This window comes from Sander lucioperca, chromosome 14, assembly GCF_008315115.2.
Source record: "Sander lucioperca isolate FBNREF2018 chromosome 14, SLUC_FBN_1.2, whole genome shotgun sequence".
Classification (NCBI taxonomy): domain Eukaryota; kingdom Metazoa; phylum Chordata; class Actinopteri; order Perciformes; family Percidae; genus Sander; species Sander lucioperca.
In genome coordinates this window covers 19,634,726-19,652,145 of record NC_050186.1, presented here as the reverse complement: position 1 = coordinate 19,652,145, position 17,420 = coordinate 19,634,726, and the positions used below count along the sequence as shown (strand labels likewise).

General features: G+C 40.6%; 3 protein-coding genes across 6 annotated transcripts; 2 read left to right on the top strand and 1 right to left on the bottom strand.

The window, feature by feature from the left end:
* Positions 1-8: 8 nt before the first annotated feature.
* On the bottom strand, positions 9-5,969 carry srsf4 (serine and arginine rich splicing factor 4). Of its 2 annotated transcripts, none has more exons than XM_031295781.2 (6): positions 5,696-5,969; positions 4,295-4,467; positions 2,315-2,421; positions 1,676-1,890; positions 1,373-1,450; positions 9-905 (listed from the first exon to the last, which is right to left on the bottom strand). In XM_031295781.2, exons 1-6 carry the CDS (start codon positions 5,800-5,802, stop codon positions 416-418), a joined length of 1,170 nt encoding a protein of 389 aa, XP_031151641.1. In that variant the 5' UTR covers positions 5,803-5,969; the 3' UTR covers positions 9-415. The 2 variants fall into 2 exon arrangements, with proteins under 2 accessions (XP_031151641.1, XP_031151644.1); XM_031295784.2 differs by lacking the exon at positions 5,696-5,969 and adding an exon at positions 2,915-3,093 and having other exon boundaries at positions 4,295-4,465.
* A 564-nt stretch (positions 5,970-6,533) lies between these two features.
* xkr8.3 (XK, Kell blood group complex subunit-related family, member 8, tandem duplicate 3) lies at positions 6,534-10,976 on the top strand. The gene is made up of 3 exons (XM_031295780.2): positions 6,534-7,207; positions 8,336-8,523; positions 8,723-10,976. The coding sequence occupies exons 1-3, from the start codon at positions 6,882-6,884 to the stop codon at positions 9,472-9,474; spliced, it is 1,266 nt and encodes a 421-aa protein (XP_031151640.1). The 5' UTR covers positions 6,534-6,881; the 3' UTR covers positions 9,475-10,976.
* Positions 10,977-11,141: 165 nt separating this feature from the next.
* LOC116047182 (XK-related protein 8) lies at positions 11,142-17,117 on the top strand. Of its 3 annotated transcripts, none has more exons than XM_031295779.2 (4): positions 11,142-11,784; positions 12,525-12,715; positions 13,884-14,871; positions 16,347-17,117. In XM_031295779.2, exons 1-3 carry the CDS (start codon positions 11,489-11,491, stop codon positions 14,681-14,683), a joined length of 1,287 nt encoding a protein of 428 aa, XP_031151639.1. In that variant the 5' UTR covers positions 11,142-11,488; the 3' UTR covers positions 14,684-14,871; positions 16,347-17,117. The 3 variants fall into 3 exon arrangements, with proteins under 3 accessions (XP_031151639.1, XP_035847442.1, XP_035847441.1); XM_035991549.1 differs by having other exon boundaries at positions 13,884-14,875; positions 16,340-17,117; XM_035991548.1 differs by having other exon boundaries at positions 11,143-11,784; positions 13,884-14,875; positions 16,344-17,117.
* The last annotated feature ends 303 nt before the right edge of the window (positions 17,118-17,420 follow it).

The following is a 17,420-nucleotide window of genomic DNA, read 5'->3' as shown; positions in this document are numbered from 1 at the left end:
CCAATGACAAATGTAGAACAGGCATTTTTAATCTGAAATAAAATGATACAAGGATTTCACAAAAGGTGAGTGTTACAACATATTCCCACCCAGCATTTTGACAACAGTATGCTTCTACATTTGATTTAAAAAAAGGCTAAGACACATACCATCATTTAAACTTATAAAACTGAGATTGCACCCTGTTATTTTACAAACACCCTCATACAAGACAGCTCTAATGAAAAAAGATGTAGAGTAAAAGTCAAATGAAATGGAGTAGCGTGTGCATAAAAGACATTGAGCATGAGTGCCTGGTATTCTACAGCTATTTATCAAAAAACAGGAGGCAGGGGTAGTGTTGTGGGGTTTGGGGAATGTAAATGGGGGGAGACAGAGGGATAAGGGCTCATGACAAACGGTCCAAAAATCTGAATTAAGAGCGGGAACGGGAGCGGGAACGAGACTGGGAGCGGGATTTGGAGCGGGACTCTGAACGGGAGGCGGATCGGGAGTGGGAGCGGGCTTTGGCAGGTGAGGGGGAACGTGATTTGGATTTGGACTTTGATTTAGACCTGGCTCTGGATTTGGATTCAGCAGGGGAGCGTGAACGGGAGCGAGAGCCCCTTTGAGGCTCGGCACCCTCGTCGTCGCTCTTGGGCTGCGCGCGGCCCTTTGAGCCAGATTTTCTAGAGCGATCCTTAATCCCTGATCTAGAACGAGACCTGGAGCGAGAGCGAGACCTGGACCTGGAGTCGTCCTTCTTGTTCTTCTTCCCGTCTTTCTTGCTCTTTTTGCTCTTGGGGCTGCGACTCCTGCTGCGGTCCTTGTTCTTCGGAGCGCCGTTGCTGCGCTCTTCTTCCTCCTTTTTGCTCTTGACCTTATTCTTCTTGCTACGAGATCGGCTGCGGGAGTTGGACGCCGCTCTGTGAACAAAGTCAGAAAGTAGAACTAAGTGTTTTGATTCCATGCTGTGTCCAACTCTCTCAATTAAAAAAAAGAAAAAACGTGCACACAGGATTTGGGATTATTTCTACTGTCCCTCCTAACACAACCTATCAGACTAAAAGCCCTCTTACATAAAGTACATCACAAAAGGCACAATTATTTGCTGGTGAAATTCATGTCATGTCTTTGTGGAAAGTGGATGAACTATCAGTGGACAGAGAGACCAGGCTATGTAGCCTTGGCCTAAGATAAAAAAACAAAAAAAACAGCTGTAGATAACAGGCTACTACTTTTTGTCACCAGTTATGAACTACATCCACACTTGCATGTTCCTGGAAAATCTATTTATAAAAATGTGTTCTCATCTTACTGCTAACTGGAGTGCCAATATCTTAATGTGGAATTTATATGCAGCTGCTAAGAGGATTGAGTTTAGGTTTCTCACCTGGAGCGGGAGCGGCTGCGGCTGCTGCTCTCACTGCGGCTGCGGCTCTTGCGAGACCTGCGGCTCCTGGAGCGGGACCTGAGAAAACATAGTAACAATTAGCAGCATTCACATCGCCTGCTGGCCACCTGCAGCGGGGGTTGTTACGAAGCTTCATCTGTTGCTAAGCCAGCTCCTCCTTTATATCTAACTGGATGCTCCTTCCAAGCACTACATATGAAGCACGGCTAAAATCCCAGTGCATTGTAAGGTACTATTGCTATATTCAGAAACATCAATATGCATCAGGAATCCATGTCTAACCTGGAATGGCTGCGACTGCGAGAATAAGAACGTTTGCGTCTGGCTCCAGGCCGGTCCTCAATGAGCCGGATCTTTCTACCGTTCACTTCGGTGCCATCGAGCTTCTCCAGGGCCCTCTTCATGTCAGAGTAGAGCCTGAACTCTATCACCCCCTCATTTTTCCGGCCCTTGTGGGTGTCAGCGTAAGTCACCTCCCCTGCCTGCCTCATGTAGTCCTTTAAAGAAAAAAAGAAAAACACAGTGATCAGAGGGAAAGTACTGCTCAGAAGAAACTTTTTAGGCGTGGTGGGGGGGAAGGGTGTTGGAACACTGATGGTCGATGTTGCAACAATGTGCTGCGATTTGCATATTGGTCTTAAAGTTTGCCGTCATGTATCTTTCTGTGGCAATAGGAGCACGCTGTCCTTTTATGTTTCAGTGGTCAAGTTTTACAAGCGTGCACAGTAATTATCTATTTCAACATTCATGTAACCATTGTGGAAATCCATCTTCAAGTAAAACAGTTCTGAAAAATTGTTTTTGGTTTCATCAAACCTGTATTTTCATTTTTTTTATCTAAATAAAAGTGTATAACGTTTTGGCTTTAGACATTACTTCCTTAAAATAAACAAGTTATGCAAGAAAAAAAAAGCTTCATACCTTCAAGTCCTGCCAGCTGCAGCGGCTGGAAAGATTCTCAACAATGAGCCGATAATCTGTCCGTATAGGTGGACCATATCTGTCTCTTCCCCACCGCCCATATCCACCTTTTAAGGTAACAAGGAAAGGACAGAAAAAAATGAGGACCAAAGAGAAACTGTGATGGTGCATTCATACTAAACTCCAAGCTAGACTCTACAAAATATCAATATTCACTTGGGAAAAGGAAACAAAGAGGGGGGGAAAGCAAAGGTGAAAAAAAACAAAAAACTTACACAAAAAAAAAAAAAAAAATATATATATATTATATCCTTAAGATATTTGTCTACAAATAAAAATAAAAAATAAAATAAAAACTATTTAAAAGCCTAAACCTATGCAACACATCTGTAGCTTATTAAATTTTGGTAATAATTTCAATGGGCCTATTCTCTAAATAGGAAAAAAATAAAAATCTCATTCAAAAACATAACTGATCATGGAAGTACTTACGGTGAACTAAAGCAAGTTTCTAAGCTATCCTACATTAAAAAAAAAAAAAAACATTTCACTGTTACAAAACATGTTCTTTTTTCAGGCACCTATAAGAGCTGAACCCACATCTGTTCCTAACCCCCATGGCATCCTCACCACCCGGCCTGGGCCTAATGGGAAAAGCGGTCTTCATTCACAATGGCTCCCTTTTTTGGTCTGCCCAGGGGCCCAGAATGGTCAAACCACACTCTTGGAAAGGGGGGACACCATGGCCAGCAATAGGGGCAGGCAGTCAGCAAAGGACTCTTTCAATTAAAACATTGAGGTTCTTTGTTAAATCTTTTACCTTTAAATTGACAATCATTTTAAATAAAATAATAAACGGAATAAGACATCAATAGATTACAAGATATTTAACAATCAAATAGTTATTTTACAGTATTCAAATGAAGACATTTATAACCTTTCCATCAGTAAGCCATTTCCCCATCACATATTCACATGTAACTCCTTTTTCAATCCATCAAATGGTAACCCAAGATATTTTTCAAGTCATTGGTGGCTCTGGTGCACACAAATATAATTGTGACATGTACCAATATGAAATATATGCCTACTGTTCAGTTGCTGAAAAATAACTTAAGTGCTGTACACTGTCTGCTAATCTATTTGCAAGATGATTAAAACAGAATCTGATACTTTGTTAATCAGACCAGAAAACCCAGAGGGGCTCACTGAGGCCAGAACAATAGTAAATACTGATGAAAAGAAGATGAATGGGTGTGGATGGGCGTGTGCGACTCAAAGACAAAAGCTGAAACGAAAACAGTTTCATTTAAAGATGTGCAAGTTAAGAGGAGGATAGACTCTGTTCAGTGATAAGGGATGGAGAAATGGTACCAGTAGAGCTGAGCGATACTGGCCAAAATTTTGTTTCACTTATTTGTTACTCCATGGCATCATGTGTTCTTTTTCCCCGCCCCGACCTCTCAGTTGCTGCCCACATCCATTGTTTTCAGCAATTGAGCCTATTCTGACATTTCTATGAATTTATTAATCAAATCAAGTAAGTGTGTGTGTGTGTGTGTGTGTGTGTGTGTGTGTGTGTGTGTGTGTGTATGTATAAATAAATAACTTCATAGGTTTCTCTCTATATCAGAGAGGTTATTGCATTACTTTTCGGGGCAGATTTTTGTGACTGGGAAAAAGACACTATATCACAGTATAATAAACTCAATCTATTCCTATATCACATCACCCAGCTCAAGGTTCCACCTACAGCAACAAATGTTTCCGCCACAGTCAACCAACCTTTATCAGTGTCAAATCTACAATTTCTAATACAAACACTAGGGTGTAAATTGAATGCACATCAGCCACCAAGGACAAGCTTACAATTTTGCCGCCCCTTTGAAATTTAGATTAATGGTTCCCTGTAATGAATAAAACCCCTCATCAATGACATTATTCATGTGAAATAAACACAATTCTCTGTTGAACACTTACTTCTTCCACTTCCACTCCCACTTCCACCACCACCACCACCACCATAACCTCCATCACGACGGGGTCCCTTGGTGTGCTCCACAATGACCCTTTCCCCACACAACTCCTTGCCGTTCAAGTCATACACAGCATCATCTGCATCACGGGGGTCATCAAATTCAACAAACCCATACCTTTATAACAGAAGAGAACAAGTTTTAACATTCATTTTGATCATGTTTATACTTGAAAACACAGCGGGGTTCAGGTTTGCACACACTGACCAAACCCACACAGTACACTATCGAGTCCCGACATAGCACTGTCAACGCAATAGCCAGGATAAACAAAGTGTTGGACACGGATGTGTCAAATTCCCTAAAAAATGTGTTCTGAAGATTTCAATGCAATATAAAACGGATGTGCAGATCTCGTTCACAAGTGACACTATTAGGAAGTGATAGCTCAAATGTCTTGCCAACATGTATGTGTGTATGTAAGCTAGTTAATATTGCTAACGTTAGTCTGATAATGATGCTAGGGCATGAAAAATAAGTTGTGTGCCTCATGGCACAGTGGTTTAACAGAGATTTTAACTTGATTAAGGCAGCGTTACACTCACAGGGATAGATATCTATCTATCTATCTATCTATAGATATATATACACACACACACACACACACAATATATTTGTTATTGCTTTTACGTTTGCATGTGCATTTGTTTTGTTGGGATAGCTAAGTAATGAACGGTTATCGTCATTGGGTAACGTTAGTTATACAGCGGGCTAAACGGTTTTTTTTAAGCAGTTCTTATTCATGTGAAATAAGGCTATATTAAATGTTTCATATATTTGTATGTTTGAGATTGTAAGGGATGAGTGACTAATAGTTCAGCTGTTTTTTATAACTAAGATGTCTTCCGTTTCCCTGCTGTCACAAAAGGGGGAAAACAACAAAAACAAAACATCAGTTTCTGCCCAGAATTTCACACTCGAGACATCGCACGTTTTTTAAGTCGATCTAAAGTTACACACGAGTGTGACTGAACCATAGGGGCTGAACTTGCACTTGTTTAGCTCACGGATTGCTTGAAATTCACACAGCCGCCATTGACATTGCCACGTCTAACCTTAGCTAGCTAGCTAGGTAGGTTAGCTAGTTAGCCGTGGTCGAAATAGCGATGCTAACGCTCACAAACGCCAACCTTTAAGCATTGCATCGAGAAAACAAGAACTTTAGCAAAACTAAAACTTTACTGTAGATCACGTTCGTGACGGCTTTCATTGACATATTAGACATACTAGCTAGCTAGCATTAGCAGGCCGCTGCAAACAACAAGGCCCAGTCTGCACGTTATCTTCACGGTGCGGCCTATGCAGGCATTAGCTTCACAAAAAAACGGACATCGACAAACGTTACCCGTTTTTCAGATCGACTTCGAGTATCTTCCCGTAGCCTTTGAAGAACCTCTCCACGTCCTTTTCTCTGGCCCTGTAGCTCAATCTTCCGATGTACACCCTCGACATCTTGTTAGCTTGCGCTTGCTAACCTAGCGAAATGTGGGATCCGGCTAAAACCGAACAAGCACAGACGGAGATGAGGCGCGACGCGAGGCTGAAAAAGATACATACACGCGGTCCTTTGATACAATAGGTCGCGGCTACAGGGGGCGTGTCTTCCGGTGTAGAGGGTTCAATGGCCTGGGTTTAGTCTCTCAGGTAGCCCCATTATTCCCACACAAATTATCTATTTATTTACCTGCTGAGACGATCATTAGATTAATTAATCAACAGCAAATTAATAGCGAAGAATTCTTATAATCGATTAACAGGTTTAAAGGTCCCATATTTCCCATAAGTTTTTTTCTTTTCTTTTATAAATATAAAACAAAAATACTGTGCAAGTACCAAAACGCTCAATCCATAAAGAAATGCACACAACACCAGTCATTCATGGTGCAGGGACTCCGAGAGCGTAGTCCACTACTTGAGTAAATGTAACGTTACTTAGTTACTTTACACACTCCTACATTTGAGAGGCTGATCCTCTTTGTCTGTCCTCTTACAGTCTGGCTGGGACTAACACATTTTTGGCATTGCAAAATGCCTTAAACGATTAGCTAGTTGATATTGTTCGTGACATACTTTGTGATGGACGACCAGATCAATCGACTAACAGTTTACATTTAAATTAAATAATTTTAATTTCGAACATGCGGGTTTGTCCAAAGTGGCTTTTAAAAGTTAAAACCAACCCTATTTAGCGACCTGTCGCTACACGTACACGTATGAGCGGCGGTGGGCGGGGCTAACAACTGTACACAGACAAGGATCGTTACAAACACACCAGCTACTTTCCTGTGTGCCGGTTATTTTTTTACACAATTTTCTTCCTAAAATCATGCATGCAACGCGTTAATATCCCCTCTTTGAGTGAGTTGAAACAGTTGCTCAAATATGAAAAGCGTTGGCAACTTTTTTCTTCAATGGGTTGAAGAATGTGAAGTCGCTTTGGGAGGGAAATAACGGTGCAGGACGTTAGCCGAATGTTAGCTCACCAGCAACAGGTCAGTTGGTTGGTCAACTAGCTAACTGACAAAACGGTTATGGAGCGCGCGACTTTTTCAAAATACTCCTGGATCGATTTTTTCTTCTCTGTGATCGGAGTGTGTACCTTCTTGGTGGACTGGGGCTCGGACGTGTGGGTGGCCACCGAGTTTTATTGCCGCGGGGAATTGTTCTGGTTCGGGGTGCTGGTCGGCCTCATGGTCCTGTCGTCTGTCGTGGTCCAGATGTTCAGCTGGTTCTGGTTCAAGTATGACCGACAGCTGCTGGGGTTCAGCGGCCGGACCGAAGGAAGAACCGTGCTCTTCGGGGACCAAGTGAGGCTCTCCTGCGTGTTACATGTGCTGCAGCTGGGTTTCCTTTGCAGGTAGACAACAGAAATAAATCTGCAGTGCTGGAACTAAGAAGTACTCCTATCCTTAAAAGTAGAAATACTGTACTATACTATATACTGTAGTAAATACTCTACTAGTAAACTCCCTGACATAAAAAATGTACAAAAGTATCATCAGCACAATGTAAAACTACTCATTATGCAGCATGGCCCATTTAAGAATAATATATAGCCTATTATAACACTTAATTATAATTAGTGATGCATAATGTACACATCACAGTGTTGCAGCTGGAAAAGTTGGTGCTAATTTGAATTACTTTGTATTCTGGTGGGTATCTTAAGCTACAGTATATTTATATCTTAATGCATTACTTGATTTATATTTTGTATTATCTGAATCTTCAAAGTAACTAAAGCTGTCAAATAAACAGTAAAGTCAAAAGTTAAGTACAATATTTGCCTCCAAACTGTAGCCGATTATGTAACCTCAAAATTGTACAGTACTGCAATAAATGCAGTTATGTAAATGTTAGTAAACCCATTATATTAGTACAATAATGCTGAGCTAATGCAGCAAATCACTTGGTTGTTGGTTAAACCTCACATTCAAGTATATATATATATATATATATGGAATCAAACAGCCTACATCTATTTATTGGGACTGAAAATGCTCGTCTGATGGCAGTTTCTCAATATGAGGAAAGTGTTTCAACAACAGGTTACATGAAATCAAATGTCCGGCTTGTGTGATGCAAACACACTTTAATCTTGACAAAACTGAAATAATACACCCTGAGCACAAACACCTTCACTGCAGGAGTATTTCTTTGTACAGAGTATCAGACAAGCATGTAGGTAATATAATTTGACAGGTGCTGTGACCGAAATGAAAATGTCAGGTGTGGCCCACTAGTAAATCCAGTGTCTCAGAAGAGAAATTAATGTTTTAAATACACAACTAATGAGGTATGACAAGCGCAAAATATGAGTCAGTGCTTTTCAAGATAGTGCATCATGCTACATTGCTTCTATTCACCCTTAAAAAAAAGTATGTTTAGCTGCATGGGCATGGGTTTGGTATGCGCTGCCATTTTCTCACAATCTATATGTCATGCATACTGTAACAGCCCTTCTCTGACAAATTGATCCACGTAGGCACATCTCCGCCATACGCCAAGGCTTCAGGGTTTGGTGGCGGAAAGAGGAAGGGTCAGAGTACGCCGTTTACCTGACACATGACCTCAGCATGCTCCGGCTAATCGAGACGTTCTGTGAGAGTGCTCCTCAGCTCACTCTGATGATCTACGTCATGCTGCACACAAACAAGGCCAGGACTGTTCAATGTGAGTCACTTCCGCTCTACCACAAAAGCAGACCTCTCCAATTTAGAGAAGTGTTTTTTGTGTGTGAATCAAAGATATCTACCCAGTTGAGCTTGTAAAAACACTCGAGTCTGAGTTGTGGTAAGTCAAAAAACACCACAAATGTGTGTTCACTTCCTCTTGGTTGCTACACTGATGGTTTAACTTCTGATTTTTGCAGTTGTGAGCATTGCTGCATCAACCACTTCCGTAGCCTGGATGGTGGTGGATTACCACCGCTCCCTGCGCTCCTTCCTCCCTGACAAGGCCAAGCAGGGCTGGTGTTCCTCTTTGATCTACTTCCTGTGGAACCTGCTGCTAATCGCCCCACGTGTGACGGCCCTTGCCCTCTTCGCCTCAGTCCTGTCTGGGTACATCGCTGCCCACTTCTTGATGCTGTGGCTCGTCTTTGTGTTGTGGGCCTGGCGACAGGGGACAGACTTCATGGACAGCGTCGGTGGGGAGTGGCTCTACCGGGCCACCGTAGGGCTTATTTGGTACTTCAGCTGGTTTAATGTAGCAGAGGGTCAGACCAGAGGCAGGAGCATCATCTATCATTCTTTCATCACCACTGATGGAGGAATCCTGCTGGTGACTTGGTGGTGTTACAGGGACCCTGTCCAGACTGAGTCATACGCCCTCACTCTGCTCATCACTCTACTTTTCATCTACCTCTTGGGACTGCTCTTTAAAACCCTCTACTACTGCTGCTTCCATCCCAAGTTGTGGAGGCCCCCGGTGAGGGAGCCAGGACTGCCCGATGATCTGCCCGATGCAGAAGTGTCCTTTAGAGACGTTTCCATCCAAGACGGCACCCTGTCCTCTCAGCTCCTCAACAAACGCATGGCCTGCCATGCTGCTCATTTTTACTCCGAGCAAGGAGTCAATAGAAACACTGATAGCACAAACAGAGCGGAGCCATCACATCTGTGATGTCTCACTTTTTGCGTGCCAAAGTCAACAGTGTACTACTGATAAATGTTACCTTGTTTGGTAGTGATAGTATGCAACAATCTCTCTTAAGACTCCGGTGTCCTATCTGTGCTGCAATTTCACCGGGTGCTCAGTATAATATGAACCAAAATACAGGCTCAAAAACGGTACCTGAAACTAAGAGTGGGCAATATGGATAAAATCCTTTTATCAGTACATACATCAGTTCCTCCAGTATATTGGCATATAGTAAATTCCTGGAAGAACTGTTAAAATAACTGATAATTGTTTTTTTTTACCTATCCAGATACTTCATCACATTGATGTAAATACCATATACAAATCCAGTCCTGATAGTTGATTTGCAATCTTGCCACAATGTTCTAATACCACCATAGATATTGCCACACTATAAACTGTATGGGTTATAAGCTCACTGTATACATTCCCATATTTTCTCTACTCTACTTGAAACTGGGGGTATTTGATAAGCTCATTGCTAAACCAACAAAGTCAGGTGTTAGTTTTACTGTTGTTATAATTATAACATTTATCATTATTTTCTACAAAGCAACTTGAATGTTGTTATCTTTACACAAAAGTAAGTAAATTTGTACATGTTATGGGGACAACCTTTTTCATACATACCATATGATCATATGGGTTTGTTGTTGCTGTTGTGTGAAGACCTTGTATCTCCAAAAAAAAAAAAAAACTTGCACGAAAAACAAAACCTTGTTTTTTGACATGTTAAATAAAAATATACTTTATTTTTAATAAAATATTGTATATTAATAACAACAATCATAATATTTTGGACATTATAAGGGTTTTGCAAGCCCACAGGGTCTGAAAATGTTCTCAATTTATGTGGATAATCTCTAATTTTACCAACCAAGATGGGATTTCCGAGGTTTTTCCATGACAAGGGTCATCTAAATGTGTGTTTGTGTGTTTTGTTGTTACAGCTGCTACTGCTGGAACCTATTGAAATGACTTTGAATGTAGATTTTGACCATTCTCTCTTTTTTATAATTTCTGTGTTCAGTTCCTGTGCTGTTTTTAGACCACTTGACTGGGTACTCAGTTTTGTCAAGATGATAAAGATGGTGTAAAAGTCAAGTGTTATTTCTTCAAATAAGAATTGTTAGTACATATTTAACAACATATGACATCACTAGCTTTAGGTACAAAACCAGTAGTGTTTGCTTATCTTGTTTAAATGTCACATGTGCTAAATGTCTCTGTTTACTGAAGTATCAGTGTAAAACGCAGTGCTACACATAGACAATACTCGTTATTTTAGACAGAGCATGTTTCATCGACATCTTTTTGGGTGCTCTTAAAGTTAATTCAATGTTACGTTCTGCGAATGTTCATACAAAGTTTTGTAGAGCCACTTATTTGCCAACAAACTCCGCTGAAAACCAAAAGTCAAGGCTGGATGTTAATATTTTACCTCATTTGCCATGTGCAATTATTAAAGTGGTGACAATGTTGTATTATCTGTCCTACTTTGTGCTTTGTTTACAAGATTACAAGATTTGATGATACAGACTGCAAACTGTATCTGATTTGCATGGTGATTTACCGCTCAGTTTCCTTCTTCTTTTCAGTGAAGTCACTTTATTTAAATATGGGAATGTTATAACTCTTAAAGGTTTAAGTGACAGCTTTTAATATAAGTTGTATGTATGTAAACTGGTAGTCTTGCGTTGCCAGACCTATCTCCACAGTGCTGTGGAGTAAGGAAACTGGCAATGATTATATTAATACAGTATGCCTTTAAGATGTCATGTTACACTAAAGGAGGGCCAGTGGGAGGGGTTACACAGGATTTGAACACTGAACCTTTGCTCCTTGCATACTTTCGGTTGTCTTTCTTCATTTCTGATGTTAACGGTGTGACGTATAAACAGCTTTGTCCTAAAGTATGTAGGTACTAGAAGAAGTACTAGGCACTGGAAGCAGGCAGTTCAAGTGGATATGTAAACTTTATTTTGACAGTGTTAGTATGGGTGTGTTCAAGTACTACAAAGTGGACTTCCTCTTAGTTTGTGCGGGTCTGCTTTTCTTACTACTCGACATAGTGCTGGATATATATGCTGTTGTGTCTTTCTACCAGGAAAAGGCTTATGTGAGCCTCGGTATCCTGCTGCTGCTTCTCCTGGGCTCGTCCTTTCTTGTTCAGGCCTACAGCTGGCTGTGGTACAGCTACGAGGACTTTGAGAGGCTTACGAAGGTTGAGAAATGCCTGAGCCAGTGCCAGCTCAAGATTCTTCATGTGTTCCAGCTGGGAATCTACTTCAGGTTGTGTTAGCCTTGTATACTAAAATAATCTTTGTGCTTTCAAAGTGCCTTGGTTGTTTTTCCTTCTGTTGTAAGTGTGGGAAGCTGGATGTGAATGCAGGAAAGGAAGTTGTTTTAAATGAGGTTGTTTTTGTTAGAGGAAGCCGGTTTAATTTTTACATGTCTCTTTATCTGTGAGCTCCACCCTTGCCTGTTCCTGAAAAGGGCTTAAGTTTACGGGAAATGCAAAGTAGATGAATAGTCTGATTGGAACAATTGTGCTGTACTATCATACTGCACTGTAGCCCACTTCCAAACATGGGTGGTGTGAATAATATGTAATGTTAGCATACAGAAAACAGTAACTTTTAAAGAAGAAAACAGTACATTAAGGCATCTTCTGCTATGAATTACATCATCTGCTTGTTTTGCTCCAAATTTGATTAATGATAGAGGATATGTTATTATTATTTATGTGACCACAATGACAGAAATACAGTAGTAGAAACATGAGTTATGCCACAGTTTCCTTGTTTACAGCAGATCATGTGATTAGAGTTTGGAGCATGTTGTTATTTCTGGTTCTGTTTGTTCTTTTCGTGCTTTAATAAGTTATGTGTGACGAGACTGCCAAAGAAATCAATATGAATGGCTTTTACATGATGATTCAGTTGGTACAACTGGTTATTATTATGTATAATATGTGGTCATTACAAAAGTTTTAACTGTTTGCTCTCCGTCCAACAACTTTTCCTTCTCAGGCATGCAGGTGTCGTGGAGATGTCTTTACGCAGTTTCTTCTCTAAAATCAATAACCCCGAGGGTTTCGCTGTGTACCTGAGTCACGACCTGAGCATGCTGCGGCTCATAGAGACGTTTTCAGAGAGCGCCCCTCAGCTCGTCCTCATGCTCACCATCATTATGCAGCACGGCAAGCTCGATCCTGTGACAGGTGCAGTGTGTTACTCATGTCTCTACATCATGTAGTTTTGGGGGCAGAAATGTGAGTCGCCAAACTCAAACTTAGTCATGACAATAATGGGTATATATTATAAGGCTATATATATATATATATATATATATATATATATATATATATATATATATATATAAGGCTCAAGCATGGTTGTATCAAATTAGAAGTGTTGAAGTAAAAATGCAAAAGGTGGCTCTTTTAAAGATTACTCTGAATATCAGTTAAAAGGATCATAATAACTTTCTTCTCTTTAAAGGGTCAGTTCAACCAAATTCATCAGTGGAACGTTACTTAGCACATTTTCTGTGTTGCACTTTAGTACCATTTAGATCTACTAAATGTATTACTTTATTTGAGTATTTCCATTCTACTTGATAATCTGTATGGCCAGATACTAGTAGATAGCAAATATGCTTTTCTGTAATTTTGGTGGACTGACCCTTTAAAAAAAAAGTCATCTTGAGGATTTCCCATAGTTTTAAGTAATATCCTCTTACAGCACAATTGAAGGTTACACCAGTGGTGTAGTCTACGTAAAACGCAGGTATACGCAGTATACCCACTAAGAAAGCTCCAGGATTTCCATATACCCACTTAAAAATGCCCAATGACACGCAACAACATACTTTCCATTATATTTTTGATATATTGAATTGTCATCTGTGTTTTTCTTCTTCACATAGGCTAAATATAGGTATTTCCCCCGTAAATTGGTGCATAAAGTGTATCCGAATAGGAAATGAAGTTGATGCTCAAAACTTCCCTGGGGGAGGACACCCTGACCCCCCACTATGATATGCCCCCTCCCCCAAATGCAGATTCTGGCCAATATATACAGTACAGTATACCCACTACAGTATATTAGACTACACCAATGGGTTACACTGTAATCTTCATCTTTTCTAGAAGCTGTTGAGTGCAACTTCAAAAATGGACTGAAGTTAAAGTGTATTTCTGAGTCTTAATGCAATCAAACAGAGCTGCATTATGCAGGAAAAGGCTACTCCAGAGTAGTATATGAAGTTACTTTCTACCCTTCACCAAGATGAAACAGGTTTTTACAATACTTCTCTGGTTGATTTACCGTTACATTGCAATCATGTCTGGACCTCATTCATTTATTCATTCTTCTTCTCCTCCTCAGTGTTGAAGGCCTTTGGGTCAGCCTCAGCCATTGCCTTCAGTGTGACCATGTACCACCGCTCCCTGCGCTCCTTCCTGCCCGACAAGGAGAAGCAGCAGATGATTTCATCAGGGGTCTACTTTTTGTGGAACCTGTTTCTTATCTCATCTCGCCTCACCGCACTCGCCCTCTTTGCCTCCATGCTGCCGTGCTTCATCTTCGCCCACTTCTTTTGCTCTTGGGTGGTTTTATTCTTCTTCGTCTGGAAATCCAAAACGGACTTCATGGATAGCCCTTGCGGAGAATGGCTTTATCGAGCCACCGTGGGCCTCATTTGGTATTTCGACTGGTTTAATGTGGTCGAGGGGAGGACAAGGTACAGGACTATGCTCTATCATGGGTACATGCTCGTTGACATTTCACTCCTCTGCAGTTTGTGGTGCTGGAAGATGATAACAGAACCGCATGATTTTAAAATTTCACCCGTGTATGCTGTCATCACTGCTGTCAGTGTGGTTGCAGTTTACATCCTTGGTCTCATATCAAAAATGATATATTATAAATGCTACCATCCAAACCTTGCTAAAGGCGAGTTGAAAGGGGACGCCACTACAATGTTCAATGCTGGACAGGGACCTACTAGGATGAGCACATTTGCTGGAGATGAGACAGACTTTCCTGTGTGCCAACTCAGTGTTAGACATCTAGACATAGATGTAGATGAAGACGTTACATCTCGCAGCGGACCCAGCCCACCAGCACCCGACATCAAACGCTGCAATAAAAGAATGAGGAAGTTGGCCGAAAACTTCTACTCCTGACCTGCATCACTTGACATCCACCAGACACGAAACGTTAGACTGAGTCATGCAGACCTAACCAGCCTTATCAATCAAGATCATGGGTTTTTTTGGGACAGGAGTGTGACCTGCTTCCTGATTATCCACGGATTCAACCTCATGGGTTCAACTTAGGTTCAAGTCAAGACTGCTGTATTCTCCTAAGTACTGTCTAGATACTTTATTGATCCCCAAAGGGAAATGCAAGGTCCCAGTAGCTTAAGACATCACACACAACATTCACATACATCACAAACAGGATCATAAAAAAGCAAATCCATATGAATAGCATGGACAATAAAAGAAAAAATACTAAATAAAATTTAATTAAAAAAAATCCACATGAATGTACTAAGGGATGTATAAGCATGAGATGCTTGCAGTGACAGGGCAGGAACTGACCCTGTGATTCAGTATGAGAGTGTGTGTCATGGTGGTAGTGCAAATTGGTCCAATAGTGCAAGGATAAAGTCTAGAGACCAGCATTAAATATGGACAATATAAGACAATAATGTAAACATAGTAATATAAAAACTATAGCAGTACAAGGATAAAGTTTAAAAAAGACAGCATTAAATATAGGCATTATAAGGGAATAAAGTAGACAGATAGACACAAATCAACAGTCAATATTAGAGGTTTGAATAGGGTGATCAGACGTCCCTGGTTTCCGGGGACAGTCCCCGGTTTCGGTGACCTGGACCCGGAAATGTCCCCGGTTTTCACTGTGACTGACAGATCCGAAATTGGAATAAAAGAAAGAAAACATTGACCAAATGCGTACCCTAAACGTACATATGCCCATATTTTACGATGCTAAAATTACTGTTTATTTACATGGAGTCTGGTGGGTTTAGCGAACGCAATTTCGCGAACTTTTTATGTTTAAAAAAAGGATCTTAGGCCTACTCTTTAACAGAAAGGTCGACCTCCTTAGAAATCCTTTCCATAATGTTGTCGGACACTTAAAATATTAATTTGAGTCTGTCAGTGGGAAAACGAGCACTTTTATGAACGTAAATAGCCTACAAGCGGGACAATTGTCCTATAACTTACATTGTAGATTGTTTCGCCGTTTGCAAGCAATCTTGTTTAATACTGGACCAATGTCAAAGGAAAATATTTCCTCAATAGTTTTAATTGTATCCGATACTCAATGAGCTGTTGCAGAAACAACCATGAAATTACCAACTTTTTCACAACCGCACTCTGCGCTCCCTCTGACAGAGACTCAGCCAAAGGCGTGAGTCTGGCACAACCACCTCAACCAGAATCTAAGCTTTCCAATGATATTAGCGCCAGTTGCTGTGACAAATGGTTTGTGAGAAAATTAACATTGAACTTACATGAAATGTTATCATATTTGCATTGTGCATACATCTCTGCACACCCATTACTCTCTGTGAAATATCTCACAAACTCTTCACTCAACACATGCATCGGTACAACAAGCGGTTCCCGGGGAATCCGCTTTTGAAATTGCAAACAAAATTTTGCATCTGAGTTCACCAAAAGTGGTTTGACATGAATCGGTCAAAATGGCAAACCGCATAATAGATTTTTCGAATGTGTCGAATATCCAATGTCCAATATAAAACCAACTTTACCACGGTGAAATCTGGTTACCTTAGGTTTGAAGTAATAGGTGTATTAACTGTGTACCAATGCACATGAAGCTGCCAATCATTATTACCTCTGAGTCTGCCAAGTTTTCGGTTCAGTTTGCCCGTTTGTTGCCAGTTTGTCTGTCAGCAGGATTACGGGAAAAACTACTAGCCCGAATTTCATAAAACATGGTGGAAGGGTGTAGAATGGGCAAAGGAACAACCCATTCAATTTTGGAGCGAATCCGAATCATGTGGCGGATACACAAAAGACTTTTTGACTTTCTTTAAGACTGTGGCATTTGTTCATTCACTGCATTCATGTCTTGTAGCAAAAATGAGTTCCCGACTGAGAGAATTCGCACTGCATTAACATTGTGAGATAGTGCATGATTTGGTGGAGTTCTGCACCCTCCGCTTGCCATTGAAGTTTAATCAGTTTTAATTATAAATATTATTATTAACGGATGCACTCATGTTCTTCCTGTATGGCAACATACCTCGACAAGAACCAGATTAGAGAATATATTTATACCTGATGGCTTGTTAATATGTAATTGTACCTTTTTTTTAAGTGGACATATGCTTTTCTGTATTTTCTGTCATATCTACAATGTTATCGGATTTTCAAATAATGAGGTAAATGTATTTTAGACAAATCCTCGTGAGCTAAAACATTCAGATTTCCAACTGTTCTGAACGCTCCGGTTTCAACAGATTTTTCTACTCTGGGCTGAGTGTTATGCTAGACCAAAGACATTAAAGAACATGAAGCCTTGGCTGCACTTCATGCTGTCAGCATTACTGATATTCCCTTCTCCGGCCTTCTATGATTGGTCATCTGCTCCCGGTATGAAGGGCTCTCGTGTTTTTTTAAGCTTATGCGGTCGTGTTAACATTGTAGCATGTAGCTACATGCTAACGGCAGTAACAGTCATCTTGGCTGCCAATGTTGTGAAATTCTCCCCAGTGTCGGGTCACATTACTCCTGAAAGATTTTCGGTTATGTAGTATTTGGTTTAAAAGCCTTAATCTGCGACGTTTGACTGTAGAAAGTGTTGCTATAGCTATTCTTATTGTCCACTGCTAACTATAGTAGCTAGCTACATGCTAAC